Here is a 24,080-nt window from a genome sequence, read left to right as displayed (position 1 = left end):
CACGTACCAAATGTGGCCTTTTAGTTCCCCCCAAAAAATGACAAACCCATGCATGTGGGGTATCACTGTACTCAGGAGATGTTGCTGAACACATATTGGGGTGTTGTGTGACAGCGGCATATACCAGGAGCTGTAAATTCATACATAAAGTAGGTGTGTGTGGGAAAAATACACACACAAAAATACTACTGCAAACTTTGAAAAAATGCTGGTGGTAAAATGTGTGCATGCAAAGAGTTAAAATACCAGCATTTAAAATACCCTGGGGTGTCTAGTTTTCAAAAATATATGGTTTTGTTGGGCACACTGAAATGGCCCGGCTCAAAGATGTACCAAATAGGGCATGGGCAGTGGATCCCCAAATGCCAAAGTTCAACATTGAAAAATGTGCATGCCCCAAATGTGGCCCTTTTGCCCCCAAACAACCAGGCAAAATCATTCATGTGGGGTATCACTGCGCTCATGAGATGTTGCTGAACACATATTGGGGTGTTTTGTAATAGTGACATATACGAGAACTTTTTAATTCATACCTGAAGTAAAATGTGTGTGAAAAAACAAATGCAAAAAAATGACTACCACAAAGTTTGACAAAGACTGGTGGTAGATATGGTGCATGGAAAGAGTTAAAATACTAGCATTTTAAATACCCTGGGGTGTCTAGTTTTCAAAAATATATGGCTTTATTGGGCATACTGAAATGGCCCGGCTCAAAGATGTACCAAATAGGGCATGGGCAGTGGATCCCAAATGCCAAAGTTCAACATTGAAAATGCGCATGCCCCAAATATGGCCCTTTTGCCCCCAAACAGCCAGGCAATATCATTCATGTAGGGTATCACCGCGCTCAGGAGATGTTGCCGAACACATATTGGGGTGTTTTTTGATAGTGACATATACCAGAACCTGTTTATTCATACCTAAAGTAAAATGTGTGTGAAAAAACAAATGCAAAAAAAATGACTACCATAAAGTTTGACAAAGGCTGATGGTAGAATTAGTGCTTGGAAGTTAGAAACAGTCATTTTTTTCTAAATTTTTCACCATATTTTATACTTTTTTTAATAGTAAATAATATGATACAATCAAAACAATGTCATCTAAAGAAAGCCCTTCTTGTCCTGAAAAAAACAATATCTAATTTGTGTGGGTTCAGTAAACGGGAAAGAAGAAAATTACAACTAAACACGAGCAGCGCAGAAATGTTAAAACGGAGGGTACAAAAAGTAAAATCAGCCTTTGTCACGAAGGGGTTAAACTAAACAATCAAAATATACGTAAAAAATTAAGTTGAGCACCTTTTTTTTCCGCACTGGTGCATTTCATTTTGTGCATTTCAGTATTCTGACAAGGCATTATGGGATTTGTAATATTTATGTAATTTTTTTTTGCTTTTTGCTGGCTGTCTTTTCTTGGGGGTAAGAGTGTTTTTGAGTGGGGAGGGGCAATAGTGATGTCTTGCTCCTGATCCCTAGATGCCAGCAGGGATCAGGTTTTTTTCCACCATGCTAGCCAGCTGATCTCATAACAGATCACCTGGAAGAATGTTGGTTGTCCCTGCTGGGTTGGAAAATACTGCAGACATGTTGGTGGCACACAGCAGGAGGTACATCCATGACAGGGCTAGCTGGGCACCAGATTTAAACATCTGAAACTACTCAGGTACCCTTACTACCTCCTTTTTGTTCCGACCTTTGGCGTGTGTGACTACCAATTTAGTGTACAAACCCGGCTGTATCTGACCATACATTCTGCACTGACCCCTGGCATCCTGTGTCAACTATCTGTGAAGCTTTGTAGATCGGGTCATTCTAGACCTTGCCACTCGTAATCTCGCCAACTCTATCTCTGTCCCCCTTTTCGAGACGGGGTAGAGCTCTGTGGTACAGAGTAATTCAGGATTTTGACGCACCCTGAAGAATGCATACTGTGCATATTTGTACAAAATCTGAACTACACAAAACATTTCTTTTTTCTCTGGTCTCGGCAATATATTTCTCTAGAAGAGCACATAAATCAAAATATGACAAAATAGCTTTGAGCTATCAAGACCTACTGACGGCCACAATGCACGTCAAGTAAGTCATAATTCAATGCCAACAGGAAAAAGACAACATACATACTTTGTTATGGCAAGTAAACTTGCGCTCTAACAGGGTTAGTGAAGCAGCCGCTCTACATCTGTTGTAAGCAAACAACATCTGGCTAGTCATGAGTTCTGCAATATAGCATATTCCCAGCACGTTGCAAGAAGAAACAAAGAGATCTGTATTTTTCTCTCCAGGAACCCATCTAAAATGGTAATATAAAATCCCTTAACATAGCAGAACATTATAATATATCATACATTGCCAGCAGGGTTACTACAAGTATCTACAAAGTAGATCTACAGCAGTGTCTTTCTACAAAAAGATAATTATATAATTATAATTTTGATCATTACAAAGTATTAGTAATGTCAAAGAAAGATGAGTGAATTTATCTTACTGGAGAAGCTGATTTTTTACCTAGTTTTGTTTTGCCAAATTATCTTTAGTATTGGAATCAAATTAAAAAAAAGTTTATGAAACTGTTTCCTTTTTATATAATGTTTTTAGGAAGCTGCATATTAAGACTTTGTATGTGCTCTAGCTCTGATATCTTAGCCCAGTCCACTACACATAAACCCTGGATTTCGGGATACATGTGCCGGCACTTCACCATTATCACCAATAGTTATTATTCAGCAATGAATTGAAGATGATAAAAAATATTTTGTGTTGTCCACAAATTACAGGTTCAGCTGGTACTAGCGGAAATATGTATCTGTCTTAAACAGGTTTTTAATTTCAAACAACTGAAAGACAGGCACACTGCGCTCAAGCCCAATAGAATGCCTGGTTTTGTCACCAATATGTATCAATAAAGAATAGTAGATGATAGGATACACTCTAGTAGTCACTACATCTTCTCCGATCCACACACAACAGTACATTTTCTGCAGTGAAATAAACTAAAAATTAAATTTTTAAATTTGTACAAATGCACTAAACAGGACATTTTCTATAAAAATAAAGTTTGTAGGACAAAGAAAGGGCCCCCCCTGGAATATAAGGAAAGTGGGAATATGACTGCTGGCCTAGGTCAGGTCATTGGGAGGTCAGGATAACTTTGGCCCTTATTGGATAGTGGGGCGCAACATTGTTGCATGCTAGGGTTTAAAAGTTGATGGCAAGGGCACTCCTACCTCTTTTCCTGCCTGGAGCCTAAGGTCAGGCATTGTCCCTCCCTCCCATTGTTACTGTACTGTAATTTTCATTCTGCATGTGTTTGGTTTTGCATCTCTGTGGTTCTTTTTTAGTCACAGCGCGGAAGATTCCCCCCCTTTTTGGTCAGCATGGAAGTGGTGGCATCTGGAAGCTGCGCACGAATGGGCTTGGGGAGACGGGTCCAGCGGGTGGCTGATGGCACCCACTGGGCCAGAACTCTTGGTATCACGTGGTTTGTAACCGCCTGCTAGGCTTAGGCCTAGCAGCTGGCGGGTTGTTACTGGTTATGTCAATGTTATGTGTTTATGGGGGAACTGTTAATAAAGCTGTGGCCAATGCCCTTACCCACGCCAGTGAGTCATGTCTTTATTTATGGTGGGTGGGTAAAGGTGTTGGATTCGGTTCATAGGAGCAGCTGGGCTTAAGCAGTCATGCAAAAGTCTATTAAGACCAAAAAGAACACAAATCAGCACATACCCTATGAATATCATTCAATAAACACCTATCTAAAGCGTACATATTGTGGATTTATTAATACCATGTGGTCATATATTGCTTAGCCCACCACTACGGCAAAGTACCCCAAGTTTGGTGAGTCCTATCTAATTTTTCATGGCTATTTTGCTTACCAAGGAGTTGAATCAGTGGCACTGCATTTCTTTTAAGCCCACTGAGATTCTCAAGCAATTTAAAGCCTTTCACCATTCGCATCCGTGTGGCAGAACCCTAAGGTCTGAACCTGTAAATATGCAAAATAAAAAAATTAGAATAATGCAATAAATGGCCATGTAGCGTGAAGGAATCCCCAATATTTTTGTTTTAGATGTTTTTAATGGTATTCTCTGGGTATGCACTGATTTCTTGCTTTTTTATTACCGTATAGAGCATTTGATATTTTATTCAAGGAGAAGAATGTTTTTTTTTTCCTGGTGCTTTCCATTTGAGGCAGATAATTTATCCTGTTATTTACAGTATAGTCAGAATATAAGAATGAACACCATAAAGGTCAAATAGCTTCTTATAAAATATATAAAAATAAGAAATTTCACACATATGGACCTAAAATTATGCCACTGATTAACAAAAAGCTTAGTTTTTGGTTTGTTTATTTGATGACATTTAAAGGCAAAACAACATTGATACAACAATACACCAATGTATTTTAGTAGTAATTAATTTCTGTAGGGGCAATTATCTTTTTTTTATTTTTTGTGTGTTTTTTTTTTTTATGAATCGGAAAAAGGAAATTGTAGAATAAATTGAAAATTTACATTCACCAATAATTTAAAAGAAATGTTATTCTACTGGTGCCCTCAGAGAATGCAAGTGGATTGTCTGGATTTGGATTATTATATTATTAATGCATTTCTTCTTTTCCGAAACAAACTAACATTTATCTGTATAGTTTTCCTTAGTTTTTGTCTAATTATCCTTTTATCCCTTGTTTATTAAGTCTCACTTAGGGCCCTTAAACACCTAGACCCAACCTTGTTTATTATTTGTTTGTATAACACCAACATTTCACACAGCACTTTATATAGTAAAGGGTCTGACAAGCCCAAATACCCAAAAACTGATATACGCCAATTGTAATTATTTTCAAGATTTTTGGCTTAACCTTACATAATTAACCTTAATGAAGCTAAAATATATGTCTGAAGCTGTGAAAAGTATTACAGAACTTTATGAGAAACACAATTGATGTAATTAAAAAGCACTTACCTAAGAGAAAAGCTGCAGCTCCCCTCCTCATGGCTGAAATCTCAAGAGACGCTGGCCTGTGATGGCTACCAAGCCAGAACAGGTGTTGACTGACAATAAATAAACCAAATGCTAGACCACACAGCCAGACACTTCACAGCATGCTTCATGAGTAGGGATAAAGCGATAAGCCCCGAATCCCAGTGTGTGTCTGGTTATGTTAGCATGTGTGGGTATGTGTGTGTCTGGGTATGTCAGTATGTGTACTGTATGTGTCTGGCTATGTTAGTATGTGTGTGTGGGTACATGTGTATATGTGTGTTGATTTGTGTGTATGTGTCTGGCTATGTAGGTGTTTGGGTATGTAAGTATATATGCCTGGTTATTAGTATGTGTACATGTGTGTTGTGTTAAGTCTCTGGTTGTGTGTGTGTCTAGGTGTGTGTGTGTGTTTGGATGTGTGTGGTAGTGTAAGTATCTGAAACCATTAGTGTATGTCTGGCTGTGTGTATTAGCATGAGTGCATGTGTGTTAGTGCCAGGACGTGTGTCTGGGTGGGTTTGAGTGTTAATAAGATGTGCTTAGCAGAACAAACCTCCTGCACAGCAAATACTGTAGCTGGAAACAGGGAACGGGATTGGTTTATTTGTAGTTGTAACTTACCCTTGTTCCCGCTGGGGCATTATTTTGGAATTGGAAACAGGGGAGAGGCAAATGAATAAGGAGATTTTGCAGAATTCCTCATGCATTTACAAGAAGGCACCACAAAAATGAAAACGCACATGTCAGCTATCATTTGCATTTAAGTGCATATGATGGTTGAAGTGTCCCTGTAACAAAGTTTTAATTTGCACTTAGACCCTTAGTACATTTGTATTCTATCAGATTGGTAGCTTCAAACTATTTGAACATACCGCTCAACAATACGCCGGAAAATGATATACAAGAGTCTGTAGTTCAATAAATAGAGTGTGGGATTAATGAGCAGATAAAGCCTAATAGGTCATCAAATGGGTGGCTAGGATCCACTCATCCAATATTACCTCCAACACGTTTCATTCTTGGCTGAGACTTACTGACCTTTCTTTTATTTTGGACTTGTTAGTGGATAAGTGTACCTTTCTGTTTTTACCGTCCATCTGTCAAAATTGTACAACAATTTCTCCAAATGTTAGCAAAGATTCCAAAAGAATATTTCTACAGTTTTAGGTTAATAACAATAGATGGCGCCATCAGATAAGTAGAATAAACAGTTCCAGTAAGCAAAGCCCACAGGGTAGATTTAGGGTCAATAAACATGTAGAGACTCTCTTATCTTCCTGAAGCCATGATATTTACATAGATATCTGCTATTATAAGGGCAACCATTGTAATGATGTCACAAGTTGTGTACAACAATTATATACACGGGGCGGACCTGGCACTTTATGATGTAAGTGTAGCTGATGGCTATATAGATATGTGATCGGGCATATCCAGCTGGTGGCCACACACTGCAGATGGTGAATATGGAGCAATGCTGGGCAGCGGCCCACTGGGCATTTGTCTGGTGTGCCACACGGCCAGTCTGGGTTTGTATATACATACAGCGTGTGTGTATATATATATGTATATATACAGATTCCACTTATGCTCAGGGCTAGCCTTGCATATGTTATTACTGACTGTTTATTGGGAATGTGATTCAGTAACTGAATTTTAGACAAAGTAGAGCACATTTTACATCTAGTGCTTGATTTACATAATTCTTTGTTATAGTAAATTATAGTTTATGAAAACACGGACTCTGAATTCAGGTTTTATAAATCAAATACATAAACATCATTTATTTATGTTTTTGACCTAACGCAATTCTATATGAAAACCAAGTAGCTTAGAAACATAAGAACACAGAGACATAGAAGTTTGCCCATCCAGTCTGCCATTTATACTGCTGTAAAGACCACAAACCTTTAATGCCTATCCCATGCATGCTTTACATTTCCTCACTGTATTAGTCTCAACCACTCCTGCTGGGAGGCAGTTCTATTTATCTACTGCCTTCTCAGCAAAGTAAACATTTTAGCATTCACTACAAAATAAAGGCATTATACTTCTATATATAGATACAATGTGTATTGTGAAGCACACAGGAATACACAATCAAAGGTCAGATTTAATAAGTCACACCCACCTCCTGGTTTAACAGGAACATTGTTATTATTTGATTTATTTAGCGACATCCCATTCCGTAGCTCTGTACAATGGAAAAATACTACTGATAACCTACACCAAACCTGCTTTTAATCTACACATCCCGATTGACACCTGAGTCTGCATGAATAATGCAGAACCATCTTTTAAGTCCAGACCTTCCATTCCCTTTACATTCTTTTTTTCCACTGCCAGAGGGCAACCAGTGTATGGTTTCTCGCCGGTCCGGCACTTGATGGGTTAACGCAATGCTTCCCACCTTAATTAAGCAGGATAGCCTCACCGACGATTTACACAAGAATGCGAAGGTGGACCAGTTCTGCGGCATACAATCGGTTAATCCCATAGGTTCTAGGATGTGACTTTGATGCTGCCGACACATCGGAGCTTCACGGGTTACCGAGCGCTGTCCGCTCAGATGGTGCTGAAAGCTTCACTACCAGTGCCGCGTTCATTCGAAGCCACGGAACGCTACGGACTTCTTCACTTACAGAACTTTCCTTCCCTCTCCTAAATCAACGAACGGGTAATCATCTCACTCCAGCACTAAAGGTCTTGGTAAGGAGCAACCAACCTTCCAAAGTTCCATTAATGAGCAAAACATGCTCTACTGGAAGCTACTCCGTTTCTTCTTCACCAAGGAGGATTAGGTTCTGGCGATCGCTCCTTTTGATCTGTTAGATCACTGTTGCTCTTCAGTGGATCTTGGACCAAATGCTCCCCCATCTGTTTTGCTCGGAGATCCCAGGTCCTCTGGATGAAGGCAGCCTTCGGTTGCCCCATCAGAATGGCAGCAGCACCATGAAGATCCCCGTTTCCTTCTCCTCCTGTGAGAAGCACAGTGAAGACGAGGACTCGGATTCTGCGTTTTCCTTGGATTCTAGTGTATTTTGCAGCGAATATTCCGCTGCCCCCCGAGATCATTTTACCATCAATGTAGGGGGCAGCCGCTTTGTGGTATCCCAGCAGACGTTGTCCAGCCACCCCGAGACAAGGCTTGGGAGGTTGGCAACCTCGGGTGGCCAGGAGGTCTATGATCTTTGCGATGATGCGAACTTGCTGGATAACGAATATTTCTTTGATCGAAGCTCCCAGATGTTTGAATACATCATGAACTATTATAAAACAGGAAGACTTCATGTCATGGACCAACTGTGTGCTGTTTCATTCTTACAAGAGATCGAGTACTGGGGTATAGACGAGCTGAGCATTGACAACTGCTGCAGAGATAGGTATTTTAGGAAGAAGCTGAAAATTGAAAGTCTTGACATAAAGAAAGATGAAGAAGAAATAGAGACTGAGGAGGATGACTTCTCTGGTGTTATCTTTGAACATCTAAGACAAAAGTTATGGGACATTTTGGAAAAACCAGGGTCATCTGTGGCTGCCAAAACATTTGGTACCTTGTCCATGACCTTTGTAGCTGTCTCCATAGCTAACATGGTACTCATCTCCTCTGAGGTCTCCACCATAGACCCACCGCTGTTGAATGTTGTGGAATATGTCTGCGTGTTCTGGTTTACTGCGGAGCTCCTGCTCAGATTTTTGTGTGTAAGGAACAAGTGCGGGTTCTTGAGGAGCGTTATGAACATCATTGACATCATTGCAATAGTGCCCTTTTATATTACTCTACTAGTGGAGACATGGTATGGGGAGAACACAGAGCTGGAGAACGTTGGTAGGATTGTTCAGATCCTGAGGCTCTTGAGATCTTTGAGGATGCTGAAGCTTGGAAGACATTCAACAGGTAATGTATTGGTTGACATCCTAAGTAATCAAGCTTATGTCTCATCCTAAATTTCAAATGAATAGTATAGCAGGAAGTTCTAGCTCATTCTAGCAAGTAAAGGAAAAGTTCACAGCCTACTCAAGTGTGTGTTTTACTTTTATGAGTCTTTAAAGAGAAAAAACATGAGAAAATGTATTTACCGCTGACTGGAGAAGCACAGCTATGTATTATTTTCTTACAATAGGACCTGTTACATGATGTGAATCTGTGATGGTAAGGACTAGAATATAAAATGTTGGCAACTTTCCACTCACAGATGTCTAAATGTAATTTTCACCCCTTTCTGCAAAAGCAAAGGAGAAACATGGTAGAAAATGCTAAGAATTGCAAAAATGTGTTTAGCAAGTATGTTAATGAAATCTTAATGAAAACTCAACAAAACATATATAACCACCCCATGTTTTGGATGGATTTTTTGGCTCACCTGCAGACATGCTTACCTTCATACAGCTGAAGGCTATTTTGTAATAATAAAGAACTGCTCCTTTTTTAACTTTAATTGACAAATTATCTGTGTATTGGATAAAAAATACACCACACAAAAAGATGCGGGCTATAATTGTTTTTTTTTTATCTTTAATAAGCTTAGATTTTAGTTTAATATGGAGTACAAAGACTTAATTAATGTATTAAGATGTACATAAGCAGGGAGCTACTGTATTTATGGTGGTTGCTGCTCTAGACCTGACCCCCGGCAGTGATCCTGCCCTACCAGGTCAAGGAGGTCATTTTTCTACTTAACACTGGTATATTATATACCAGTGCTATACCTTAGGTAACACATAAAATAAGCACAGATATCCACATTACCAACTGACACATTGGGAGGTGCTGTGCACTATGGAACGCAATCAGAAGACAAAGTGGCATAGGTTCTCCCAGATCTGCTGCCCTAGGTATAGACTGCAATGATGTATCCCTTGTAACCACAAAATATAGGTATAGACCCAGTTGGCCTGGACCCGAATAAGGCACTGTAAGCATACCAGTAACAGCATCCAGAGCATTAACTAAGGATTTTGGTGCCTGGTGCAACCTGGGGCAGATTCTGCATGTAAAGTATTTGCAACCAAGCAAGTATTTCAGTAGTTTTTTTTTATTTACTGTAAATTCTTGAGAATAACATGCACCCATATTTCCAGCTTCGCCGGTTATTTCTACAATCTCAAACATATGCACATAAACATATACTCACACTTACGTATACTGACACTTCTTCACATATACTCTCGTATATACAAACTCCATGCATCACACACGCATCTATATTTAGGACCTCCTCCCAGCTTACCTGCCTTTGTATGCTGAGGACCTGGCTCATCCCCACATGCTGCCTGGGTCTGAGTGCCAGGAAATGATGTCATATGCCTCCGATAGGCGTGAGCACAGTCTGAGTCCTGGGATATGATGTCATTTTTCTGGTGCTCAGATGCAGGCAGCATGTGAGGAGTGAAGTACTACAGAGTTGCAATCATGCTTTACAGGTTTTTGTCTTCTTGGGTATACTAAGTAGCCCCCTTTCAGGACTCCTGGAAAAGGGGTAAATTGTGCATATCATGTCCGAGATATCACGGTAACTGTGTGTGTGTGTATATTGTGTTCACATTGATTATATACTGTTCTCTCTCTCTGTAGGGAGTCATAATGTGCAGTCGTTCTGTGCATTTATGTAAAAATCAGAATGATAGCTTGTTTATCTATTGCTAATGAATCTACAGAACTTTGAAACAGGAGACAGCCTCTATATTCATGGATCTTCTTAAAACCAAGCTTCATCTGCAATCTCCAGAGGAATACAGTGATTTAAGTTATACAAAACAAGCAATTAACAGCTCCAGTCGCAGGTTTATTTAAAGAAAAGTGGTTAATGACATGTCTTTACATATTAACATTTCTTTAGAAAATCAGTGATCTCTGGGTATTATTGATTCTAATTTTATTCAGTATGGGACCCAGGCACAAAAAAAAAGAAGCCGCTACTGACAATTCATTATTTTATTGTTTATTTGTTTATTTATTTGAAGGTACCCTCCATGTTGCATGCAACGTGGAAGGGAATTGCATAGAAGAGATTCCGCGGTTTATTAGTTCAAACAAAAAGGGTTGTAGATACCTGGGATAGACTTTCAGTGAAAGCAGTATAAGTAAAAATTAACTAAAGAACCCTTCGATCACCCCCCCATCTTTGTAAAAAAAAAATATATTATTAACAACTACTTCTGCTAGGGACGTTTCAGAAAATGCTAAATTACCAATTTATGTCACAATTAGTAGAGACTGCAATCAGAATGGATGCCTGTCTGGATCTGGTAATAACTAACAATGAGGAGCTTATCTCAAACATCCAAGTAAGAAAACACTAGGGAAATAATGACTGTAACGTGGTTGTACACATACACTGGGATAAATTGTTTTCTCTACAAAACACAGGCAAGTGGAATACTTTTAAGCACTGTATACTTTTGGGATACAAATGCAAAAGAAGCAAATTAAATGCAACGTAACCTGTAAGACAGGAAATAAAAAAAAAACAAGAAAATTGCATTAAAACATAAAAGCAAGGGATCAGCAGCATCATTCATACAGTACGAAAATACCTACAAAGCCTGCAAAAGGGCGATTAAAATGGCTAAATTGGAAAATGAGAAACTCATTGCTAAGGAGAGTAAAACTAATCTCAAAAAAGTATGTAAATAGAAAAAAGCTAAAGCCCAAAAATGTATATCTGTTGTCTGAAATATGGCATTTGGTTGCTGAGGACGGAGAGAAAGCAGATAGTTTAAATAATGTTTTTCTTCTTTTTACAAGAAGAGGAACCAATGGCTGAGCCCCTTCTGGCTGATCTACATGGGATTGTCTAACACAAAAAAGAAACAATTAAACACGGTTCAGGTAGACAAGACCCCAGCGCGGAGGGTATACACCCAAGGGTACTTAGGGAGCTAAGCCTAGTTCTGGCCAGACCACAACTTTTGATCTTTAGGGATTCTTTCTGTACAGGTATAGTGCCAATAGACTAGCGTAAAAAAGGGTCAAAATATCAGCCAGGCGCCTGCAGGCCAGTAAGTCTGTAGTGGGAAAATTATTTGAAAGGTTGCTAAAGGCTTGCATTCAAGAATGCATCTCGAATCAGAATATAATTAGTAGAAGTCAGCATGGTTTTGTGAAAGACAGGTCTTGTTAAACCAGAAGAAGAAGTAAAAATATAGATCTAGAGGAGGCAGTAGATGTGATCTACTTGGACTTTGCTGAGGCAGTTGATACGGTTCCACAAAAAAGGTACAAATTGTCAGAAATAGGCTCAGGGGGTAAATGTATGTTTTTGGACTGGAAATTAACTAAAATATAGAATGCAAAGTTGTTGTAAATGGAAAATTGTGATCAAACTGGACCCAGGTATTAAATGGAGTACCTCAGGGGCGTATCCTGGGTCCTCTTCTTTTTCATTTGCTTATTAATGATTGCCCATTTTGCATTGAAAGCCATGTGTTTGCTGATGACACAAATTTAGGTAGAGTAATACAGTCTAATCTTAATGTTTCTTTTCTACAGAAGGGTTTACACAGAGTAAGGGGCCGAGCAGGCAACTGGTAAATGAAGTTCCATACAGACAAATGCAAAGTTATTTTGAAAGGCAATCACGTCTCGGTAGAAAATTATTATAGTAGCCCAGAGTTATTTTACTTTTTTTTAGTTTTTTTGACATATCAGACTGTAAGAAAGAACTAAACATAAGTGCGGCTCAACTGGTGCTTTGCACAATAAAGAAATTCTGGCCCTTAGGTACATGGACAAAAAGATGTGTTTATTCTCTCCGACATACACAATAAACGTGCAGAGCCTGGGAATGTAAGAGGAAAGGGTGATGCACAGGTCCAGATACAGAAGTGTTTTATGGATTATAATAAATATGGGGGGGGCAGATCTTTCAGACCATTGTTTACAGCTGTACCTGGTCTTACGGAAAAACATGGTATGAAAAAACACAGGACATTATTTCTACGGCTAACTTTGGCAGTAATTGGTGGTCAAATGGCAACATAAAATGTCCAAATGCTCCTGATGAAATCCTTGGGGTTGTCTGCATTATAAATATATATACTTTTATGGGCAATTTTTTTTTTTATTCAAACAGAGTTACAAACCTACCATACTAAACGGAAACATTCAACAGTTTACCCTATAACTGCTGGGAAAATATGGAAATTCTATAAAACTGAGATATTTTCAAAATCAGGTCACCTGTTCTCTAGTGTTTTACTAAATTACTCTTAGGGTTAGGGTTGAAAAAACAATGTGTAATTTACATGGCAACACTTTTCACAGGAAAGCTAAAGAAGGGTTGAACCGACATATGGCAATAATGGTAAGGTAGCTTCGGTATCACTAAAAGCCTCTAGTACTGAAGAGGTTAAAAAGGACAGATAGTTAATTGGTTCTTCCCAGCCATAATTATGCATCTGGTTTAGACAATTGAAAGTGTGTTTTGCTGAGTACTGTGCTAAAAATTATTTCAAAAAAACAACTCGTTTTGCATTATTCATGAATTTCTTTTTTTATTCAGATATCCTTTGATTAATTAAATCACGCACTGTTGTCTATAACTGGAAGGGACACTTTGTGTTCCAACATCCGGCTCATGAACACATGATGACCTGAGCCAAATAAAAATCCTGTCCTGTTTAACATTTGGTTGTCCCATGCATCTCTATGGGAGACTCGGAATAGTCTTGGATCATGCTTGGCCTGGCCAAGCTCTCACCGCACGAGAACTGTAATCTGCATTTAAAAAAAAGATACATCTTTAATGAACTGTTTGCAAAATGCAAATTTTTTATATATTGTTTTTAAATGTTTAAGTATTTCGAGTAATAATCATGTAATTTGATCGTTTTTGCCCATGATGCAACACGCCTCCAAAAATGCGTATAAATCACTTCACATAAAAATGCAACATTTCTACTCACATAAATCCTCTAGCATTAATTTTTATGGTTTCCATGGAAAGTGTTATCCATTGCTGAGAGATCACTGATAAAAAAAACACCCTGTAACACAAGCTTCGTGAAGGATTTTTTGTGTCCATTAAAAATATATAAATGCCTATATTCAATATTTTCTGCTCGGTACACAGTTACTATACACATTGTATATATATATATATATATATATATATATATATATATAATAAAATGAAGATACGGTGTTGTTGCAAAAGAACCACAATATAATTCGCCATAACTTTTAATACCCCCATCCCACCACACATGGGTTCTGGAAAGACTCTGCTCTGCTATCTTCTACTCCCATTGCCCTGGGTGAGCAAGGGTCCTCGACACAGAATAAGACATAAGGGAAAATTCGGAGAACCTGCCAACTCTACTGGATACTAGGACAGTAGGGTCATAAGGACCAACATTATTCTACTTTTTGCCTCACTTTATCTAATGTGATATATCCCAGTGTTCTTGCCAATCTCAATAAATAGTCCTGTTAATTTAGAAGAAGAAAATATATTCCAGTATCTGATCCCATACTGGAATCACTGAGCAATGTGAGCGTCTCTGTATCGGTTTATTTCGGTTGGTTTATATGTGTGTCAGTATTCACACCCAGAAGAACGTTACATTTCTATTTCCTTCAGCAAGAACGGAGACTTTTATTAATAAGTGGCAATTAGCGCAGTATTCTTCTTACCTCCTCCTGCAAAGGAATGAATAATCACCAAGTAATGGAAATCGTAAATAGCTTCTGTGTGAAAAGCTGGCAAGAGGAGCGTGAGATATATTAATAAGGAGAGGAAATTGCTGCACACCTGCCATCTGCACCTTAAGCAAAGGCAAGGGATGTTTCTATGGAACAATTTTTACTACCATCATCCATGACTAACATAATTTAATCCTTCTTTATAAAGAAATTGTTCTTATTCTTCCTGCTCCAGGCATTTCATAATTATTCTTTCTTTACGCTTTGAAGTTTTTTGGGAGCCATATAGGTAGAGACATTTGCAATGTTTTTTTCCTCTAGCAGCAAATGTTTTTGAGAAAGGCTGGGGACAGGTAGGATTGTCTGCCTAGTGAGTCTTGTAGATGTTGTTCATAGATGGTAACTAAGTTGCAGCATTGAGCTCAGAAAATCCTACACAGCAAAGAACCTGAGGGGATTACAATTTATGTGCAGAGCACCAAGGTATAAAGTTATATTCCAGTGAAATATCAGCAACTCATAGAGACAATACTCTGATGTATGCAAGCATAGATATCTACTAGACAACCATGAAGCCCCAACCACTGCCTGTTGCACACTTGGTCAGGTAAATACGTGGTGGGCCACATGGAGTCATTCACTTACCTTTGCCTTGGGAGATCTAATGAACATCTAATGAACATTAGACATTTCCACTTAGGGGTGTGCTCACTTTTGTTGCCAAGGTTTAGACATTTATGGCTGTGTGTTGAGATTTCTTACTTAAAGACAACACTGAGCTGATGGTTCCCAACAATGCTTATTAAATCCTGCTTATCTAAAGAAATAATTTCCACCATAAACTTTAAGAAGCTGGAAGATCCCTCTGGGTGACTTGGACCAGTAATCCATATTGTTTACCATTGTTTAGTACAGAAATTGTGATGAGGGCTCCACTTTTAAGTGTATAATATCATTTTACTTAAAGTGTGCTTTAAAAAATGTTAATTTTCAAGTGAGAAAAGGCGATCTAAAACAATATTTTAGTTTATTAAAATAAATATTATAAATCATTGTCATTCCCTTTTTTACTACCGACATAAAGTGTCATTAAAGTCTATTTTAAACAGATTTGACCTTACATATAGCACGCAGGAAAGAGACTTCAATACGATTTCAATTCTGTAAAATTAAAGCAATTTCTTCATAGCGTGAAATACAATAAAATATGCCTTAATATTTAATGTAATTCATAACTATTAAAGCGAACACACAATATGGTTGTAGCATACTCTGCCAGATAAATATTTAATGACATATTAAACTGTGCTAAAACCAGTCATGATTTAATTTAAAGGGGAACTGTGTCCTTCACGGGCACCATTCAGTGGAGTACACTGAAAAATGTGATATATTGGAATCAGTAATTCACAGTTTGTAACAAAATGTGTCCGTCAGTGTAGTTGAAGCAATTGCTGGCCCCTGTTAAACAACCTACAAAAAAAAATACTTTGAACACAGAAATGTTGATCTGTTGTAGGACCTGGTCTGCTTGAGACCTTCTCTAACCTTAGAACACCAAGGGAATGCAAACGCCCCATATCGAACATAATATTGTTTAAGCAGGAAAGCTTCCAGAACATTGAATTAATGGCTGACCATTTAGAATGGTCCAAAGGGTTTAAAAGAAAACCATGAACATTTTAACACAATTGCTGGTTGTTCAAAGAACCAGGAACATCCAGGGTATAATAAAAGTTTTCTTACAAAATAAAGTACTCAAAAAGCAAAATATTCATAATTTGTTAAAAGTCGTTGTAGGATCAAGAGCAATGTTGAACTTGATGGACTTGGGTTCTTTTTCAGCCTTAGTTGCAACGATAGAGTATTTTATGTAATGGCAGAACACATGGCCTGTTTTGCTGCAATATACCATTGCATTTAAATCAAACATTGTAAAAGAAAAAATATACATTTGTAATTTGAAGTAGATTTGTGCCAACATACCAAAAGTGAGTACTCAGTAAATGGTTGCGTTAACAAAACCAACAAAATCAAGGGCTGATTAATCAAGAGTTTAACCTATTTTAACCCCCAAAAAGGGCTGTGTTTGTAAAATTATATTTTCTAATAAATCAGTTTGGTGGCAATAAAGTTCCATCCTTTGGTAACAGCTACCCTTTCTATGGTGCTCTCTTTCTACTGTGTGGTGAGCTCACTAGCATTGACTTTAAAGTGATTCGTCCTGAAATAATAGTCATGTTTTGGTTCTGATGAGGTATGATTATTTAGGACTGTAGTACTGCATCTCAAAAAATACCAACACCGAGTTGGAAAAACCAGGGCATTAAGACCTGCAATTACAACCCTCAATATTATGGCATTAATTATACTGTGTATGGTACATACGGTCTGAAATGTGTATCCGCCCCTCACATCATGGTTGTGTGTGCACATTACCCTTTCTTCATTCCATTGCCACGTAATTGCTAGCTATTAAATGTCTTAAATGGATCCTATTTAGCTGTAGATAGAATATTTATTGAAATATTTTTTTAAATAATATTACGTAAGGGTCTAGGTCCTTTGTCAGACAATAACTAGTCATATATATTGAAGGTTCTGTGTAATTCCATTACACAACTTGAAGGAATATTCTAAATAATTCAACGGTTTCATTTTGTATGATCTGCCGGCATGTAAGAAGCACCTTAATTTTATGTATTATTCTCATTTTGAATACAGCTTCACTTGTCATTGTTGTAGAATTCGTTGGCGCGTTATAAATGGTAATATTAATCCTATTTTTTGTTTGTCGCAGGTTTAAAATCTCTGGGAATGACAATTGCTCAATGCTATGAGGAGGTTGGCCTGTTACTGTTGTTCTTGTCTGTTGGAATCTCCATCTTCTCAGCTCTGGAATATGCTGTTGAGTTTAATGTCCCTGATACAGCATTTACTAGCGTGCCAAGTGCCTGGTGGTGGGCAACAACCTCAATGACCACAGTAGGTTATGGAGATATCAGACCAGACACTACTTTCGGGAAAATTGTGGCCTTTTTGTGCATCTTATCAGGAATATTAGTTTTAGCATTACCAATCGCCATTATTAATGACCGCTTTGCCGCTTGTTATTTCACTTTGAAAATGAAAGAAGCAGCTCTACGTCAAAGAGAAGCATTAAAGAAACTAATGAAGAATATAAACACAGAATCGGACATCAATGTTAACTTAAGGGACATTTATGCAAAAAGCGTCATGGAGATGTTGCGTCTAAAGACAAGGGAACGGGCAAGCACAAGAAGCAGCGGTGGAGACGAGTTTTGGTGATGTTCTTTGTATTGTACTAGAACATTCTGTTCAGTGTACATGGATAGCTTTTCTTTAGCAAAAATCCGATTACGCAAAAATTATTGTTTGTCAAACAAATTCTCAAGGACTTCTTGAAATCTGTAAATATATATATATGGTGTGTTTTGGTTTGTTATTCATGTCTGTATAATGCATTTATTTACTTTATACCAGTTTCATATATATATATATATATATATATATATATATATATATACATATATATATACACACTGTAAGCCATAATGAATTACATAAAATAGACAAAAAAGTTACACCTGAGTTGGTTTGTATAGAAATGTGATACTGGACATGAGCATGAAAAATCTGTGTAGAAATGTATAAATATAATAATAAAATGACTGTAGCAGCCAATCTCAAAAACTAGAGAACTTTAAAAACATCTTGAGACACAACGATCCTCTTTAAATCAGATTTCTTATATTGGCCAATATCAATCTCAACTGAATTTGTGAGAAAAGAAAACACTCCTAATTTATTGAAACAAGAAAAGAAAAATACTCAAAAAGTTTTTGGTCTTAGAGTACAGAAATCAGATTAGGTTATAGCTTTTCTCCTCTTACATTTTCAACATTTCTGTATTCCATAAAACATACAGTACCGACCCCTAAGACTTTTGTAATTTGTGCTGATAATCAATGGGTTAATCCATCTCTGTTTAAATTTAGAAAAAAAAAACGTATTTAATTGTGCTCTCTTTAAGAACGAATTGTGTATAATTTACATGTTTTTTGCATTCAGGGTCAAATTAAAAGCATGTTTGTGTAAAGCTCAGAGCGTAATGCCTACATAAAGAAGAAAACCTAGATACAAAGCTAGAACATAGTTAAACATGCTCAAAAAATGCTCAAAACAAGATGTATAATTTCTTAAAACAGAATTCTAGAATATTTTGGAATGTTATAGAAATAGTAGGATGAACAATAAAAGTAGGAAGCATTTAAATTCTATTCAGAAGGTCCCCTTTCTTTGTAAATTACACCTTAGAGCAAATACACTTTATTCTTTCTGATATTAATATTTGCAGTAGCCCAATATATTGCAAATACTGTGCTTTTTTCCCCAATTATTTTATTATAATTTTGTTAGTAAAGTTAAAAATAAAAATACACCTGTTTTAAAGTTTACTGCAGTTTCAAAAATAGAAAATTATCATAATGGTCCTTTTGTATTCTTGTACAATTTACATGTATATGCTGATGTATATGAAATTCACAAAAACAAACCCAAAATATTTCAACAAACAATGTTGCTTCTGAATATTTTATATGCTCTCTTTTATCTCTAGATATTCTTAAAAGTAGGAAACAAAAAATCTTTCCATCGGTAGAAACATTAATTTCTAATAATTAATTATGATAATTTATAGGATTGTAACAATTAATCATTACTAGTTTGTTTCATACACTTCTTCCTCATGGGGGTCTACAATGTAGAGGAAGGAGGGACAATTGTTACCCATTGAAATTTTCCCACCATGTGTTGCACCTTTACTTTTCTGTAATGCAATTTCTGGCCTGTTTAATAATAAGTGATGGTCACTAGGAACCTATATCATATGCAATTAATAGCGCATTAATTTAATTGTTGCCCTTAAATGGAACCATTCTGTTGACTTCTTCTTTTATACAATTATTTCCTGCTAATAAAATGTAAGCGTAACAGTTCCCTTTTGAAAAATCTACGGCCAAGACTATTTTAGAGTGATGCAGAAAGCTTTTTAGGTGGATAAGTAAAAAATGAAACAGTTGTTATGTTACTGTGTATTTCCCTACGCTTCACATTAGTATATTGAATTCTGGGTACATCAATTATGGCTGTTATCTAACATGCTTTAAACGGGACTTGCTTTTTTCCTCCTTTAAGACTATTTTAAAACATTGTATCAAGCCAATTACAGATAAGGTTGCAGAAACACATCACATCTCAGTCATCTGTCTACATCACTCAACATCTTCCATACACTTTACCTCCTTTTTTATTATCTTAAAAAAAATTTGTGTATGCAGGGGGTTTTCTAGGTACAAAAAGATCAGAGGCTAAATCTTTACATGCACTGTGCTTTACACCAAAATCTTTACCTACCTATTCTGCAATTCTTTTTTGTATATGCAAACATAAAAATACATAACATTACATAATATTTATTAGACGTTGTATAAATATTTTGCATGTCAAATGATGCTAGCAAAACAAGCATATTCTCTAAGCCCCTTCCCATTATATTCCCTAAGTGATTGTGGCTTCCCTCTTCATTTCAAAGCGTAACCACTTGTATCATGGGCAGCCTGCAGGAGTTCCAGGAGTCCTTGTCTTTACAGGGCCCTGTGCAGGTAGAACGGAAACAGAGAAGTATCCCCTCACCCACAGATTGGCGTCCTTAGTAATCCTATGTCATAATGTCAGCACTGGTTGGATCCAGCTGTTCACTATAACACCTATTCATGTTAGCACATACACTAATGCCCACACACTCATGCTAACACTATACATTTTTATACACGCATACACTCCCTCTCTCACTCTCTCCAAGATGCCACTAACCCTAGGCTTACCCTGACACCAACACCACACGCTGACACAAGCATATGCTAATTCCAAATACTAACACACTCATGGTAACAACGTACACTAGCACACACACACTCATTCTAACACTTACACACATGAAGGGCTACAGGGGGTGCCTAAAAAAAGCTAAAGGAAGATGCAGAGAGCAGCTTCAGAAATACAGGGCCTCAGAGTCCCTATTTTGCGCTGCTCATCAAAATTCTTAGCCTCCTTAGCACACTTTTGAATATTTGTCCCCAATTCATCCTCTGAATCTCACTTAAAAAAGAAGGTAAAGTATATCTCAAAGGTATCTTGGTTTAGTGCTTTAAATGCTGTAAAAGGTGTCGAGACAACAGAGCTTATGAAAATCATGCCAAAAATCTATGTCCAAAAATATTACCGGTATTTATTGAATATCACCGTTAAATAATAGGAGTGGTATCTGAATGTGTAAAAAATGATGGTTATATAGTTACTTAATCAGAAAAGGCAATGTTTGCTATTCCACCACTTACATCAACAATTCTTATTATTTCTAAATCTTTGTAATTTTTTCTCTTCAGCATTTCAATATCAACGTGACCTCAACCAAGTATTCCCACTGCGCAACAGCTTGTAAAACTGCCATCGTGACCCATTTTCACGTTGTGTACCATTTCCTCTAGGGCATTCCCCAACAGAAAATCAAGATACACTCAAGATCTTTGCATAACTGGTACTTTTTAGTGGAAAATACTTTTGAAAATATCTTTCGGTTTGCTCGATGAAGAACATTGAGATAACAGACATGAGGTAATAGCATGGTTTAAAAAGTCCAAATAAAAGTACCAGCTTCTTACTTTTTCATAAAGATAAACATAGTTCTTTCTTCAGTATAATTATGTGACATTTTATAGGAAAAGCAGAACAAAAAGCCCCGGTATGCGTATAATTATGGTTAGCTAAGGTTAAGGGTTTACTTAGTTCAGCAACAGTCTGTTGGCAGCTCTTGGATATATACTGTATTTTTATGCAAACATGGTTCTCTTTACCTAAAATATTGGTTTGGCATAGTCTCTGAATGCTAATTTTGTCGTACACGTTGAATTTGTATTGTAAGAAGTGCTGATATAAAACAACAAATAATAATGACAATAATTATGATAATAATGATAACAACAATAATATTAATAATAATGAATGTGCAAATGGACATAATCCAGCATGAACTTCCGCCAAAATGGTGGCGCTTGCGATGACATTTTCTCAGCGATCCTCCGTTTGGGGGAGAGGACGTACTTGCAAGCACCGTTATTTTGCCCTCGCATGGACTGAGGGCAGTATGGTGGCGCTCGCTGTGACATCCTTTCGAAGATGTACTCTTCCCCGATTGAAGCTAGAATAGAGAAGAGAAAAGAGCAGGAAGGAGATAGGAGACAAAGAAGATGCGGAAGAATGATGAGGAAGTGGAACTGGTCAACATTAGGGGTCAGCAGAGAAGATAGGGAAACATTTAGAGAGCATGCAAGAGAGAAAGAGTGAATGAAAATGCAAGTGTAAGACAGTGAAAGTGAAGGTGGACACATATTTTCGGACAAAAAGTCGTAACTTTTTGCAGATCGCCAAATTCGCTAAATTTGCAATTTCTATGAATCTGAATGCACAAATCCTATGAAAAAGTCCACATTTTCCATATTCAATGCAAGTATAAAAACAATAATTTTTATATAATAATAATAATTCTAGAAAAATTTCTAGAATCCTAACATTTCTATTAACATTGTCGTAATTAAAGGTTTTGAATTCTTCATAAAGTGTTTTTTTTTCCATCAGAATGTTAGTTAGACATTGTCTGCACAGTGTACTGAATTATGTATATCGGTTTGTTGACTGTACTGTAAAGCTAAAGCCATCAAATTAACAGGTCATGAATCTGACACCGGCAACAAACATATGATATAACAGTTTAACCATCAGCACTCCGTCCACTGGGATATAAGGTTCGCTAGGCAACTCAAAGTATTTCATTCATAATAAATGTTCTGTGGCCTCATTAGGTTCCCCTGGCATAATGTGATTAACATTTGTTTGTTGAAGGCTAAAAATGTGTTTGTTTTGCATTGGGTAATTCAATTTTTTTACTAACCACTTCCGAGCTTTCTTACAAAAAAATAAAAACCTCACACACACAGAATTAGACAGTCTCACACACACAGAGACTCAGGCAGTCTCTCACACGCAGACTCAGGCAGTGTCTCTCACACACACAGACTCAGGCAGTCTCTCTCTCTCACACACACACAGACTCAGGCAGTCTCACACACACAGACTCAGGCAGTCTCTCTCACACACACACACACACACACACACACACACAGTCTCAGGCAGTCTCACACACACACACACACAGACTCTACCACTCTGCCCCCCAGATATGCTTTATGCCCCCCAGATGAAGCTCCCCCTGATATGCCACTCTGCCCCCTTATATGCTGTATGCCCCCTAGATATGCCACTCTGCCCCCTAGATATGCTTTATGCCCCCCCTAGATATGCCACTCTGCCCCCTAGATATGCTTTATGCCCCCCTAGATATGGCACTCTGTCCCCCTAGATATGCTTTATGCCCCACTAGATATGCCACTCTGTCCCCCTAGATATGCTTTATGCCCCACTAGATATGCCACTCTGCTCCCCAGATATGCCACTTTGCCCTCCCGACTTACCAATACACCCCCAGACTCCCTGGTGCCTAGTGGGGGCAGCCCATGTACGTCTGCGCTATGTGCGTAGACAACCTGTGCTGCTGCTCGTCACATCCACTGTTACAGCGCAGGGGAATATGATGGCACTCTATAAAAAATATATGTATATATATCACTAGCTTATAACAAAAATAATGTGTTCTGATTCAGTATTATATATATAAGTATCAATATCTCAGTTTAATATACTACAGAAAGTAATATTAAAATACTTTATATTTTAATTTTCTTCATTATATGGTTTGTTTTCGCCTACTAGTAGTAGCCTGCAACTGGGTAATTACACTGAAAAGTGCGTGGTTTCTCTTTACTGGTGAAACCTTAGCTTTAGAGGCATCAAGGTCGTAGTAAAAAAAACTTTAGGAGGCCTATAATGCCAAGGCACTAAAATGACTGAAAATTACCTTTTTACAGTACTTAATAATAAGTCATAATGCTTGTTAGGTCCTATTTTACCTCTTTCAAAACATTGCCCCTTCTCTTATTATACCCAAGGAAGGTCTTCCATAATTTAAATCAAATAGAATGGTTTAGGTGTTAGAAGCCCTACCATGTGCCATGTTCCATTTCATTCCTTCATTATAGTCCTCATTTCAAAGACAAGCTCAGAGGTTTGTAATTTTGCAATCTCATTATTATGGTTTTGGACCATTAAAAAGTAATTCTATCCTGTGTTACCTTTCATTTAGACGCACTCACCTCTCTTTGCTATCATGGATGTATTTTGTAAGATATCCAAGGGTGCCATGTTTAACTGTAAAGCGATACACTTTAGATAATGGTGTACGCTACTGT

The 24,080-nt window shown here is 37.5% G+C and overlaps 1 protein-coding gene across 1 annotated transcript; it reads left to right on the top strand.

Moving 5' to 3' along the window:
• Positions 1-7,943: 7,943 nt before the first annotated feature.
• LOC149305635 (potassium voltage-gated channel subfamily V member 1-like) lies at positions 7,944-17,946 on the top strand. The gene is made up of 2 exons (XM_089477263.1): positions 7,944-8,889; positions 17,438-17,946. Exons 1-2 carry the CDS (start codon positions 7,944-7,946, stop codon positions 17,944-17,946), a joined length of 1,455 nt encoding a protein of 484 aa, XP_089333389.1.
• The last annotated feature ends 6,134 nt before the right edge of the window (positions 17,947-24,080 follow it).

Source organism: Sceloporus occidentalis, unplaced genomic scaffold (assembly GCF_023333645.1).
Source record: "Sceloporus occidentalis isolate IW3139 unplaced genomic scaffold, rSceOcc1.0.p SCAF_11, whole genome shotgun sequence".
In the NCBI taxonomy this organism is placed as follows: Eukaryota; Metazoa; Chordata; class Lepidosauria; order Squamata; family Phrynosomatidae; genus Sceloporus; species Sceloporus occidentalis.
This window is presented reverse-complemented; position numbering and strand designations above follow the sequence as displayed.

Excerpts from the sequence above, each read along its gene's own strand:
- LOC149305635 (XM_089477263.1), top strand. The coding sequence starts at position 7,944 with ATGAAGATCCCCGTTTCCTTCTCCTCCTGTGAGAAGCACAGTGAAGAC. Across the intron at positions 8,890-17,437 it reads GCTTGGAAGACATTCAACAG|GTTTAAAATCTCTGGGAATG; the intron begins GTAATGTATTGG and ends TGTTTGTCGCAG.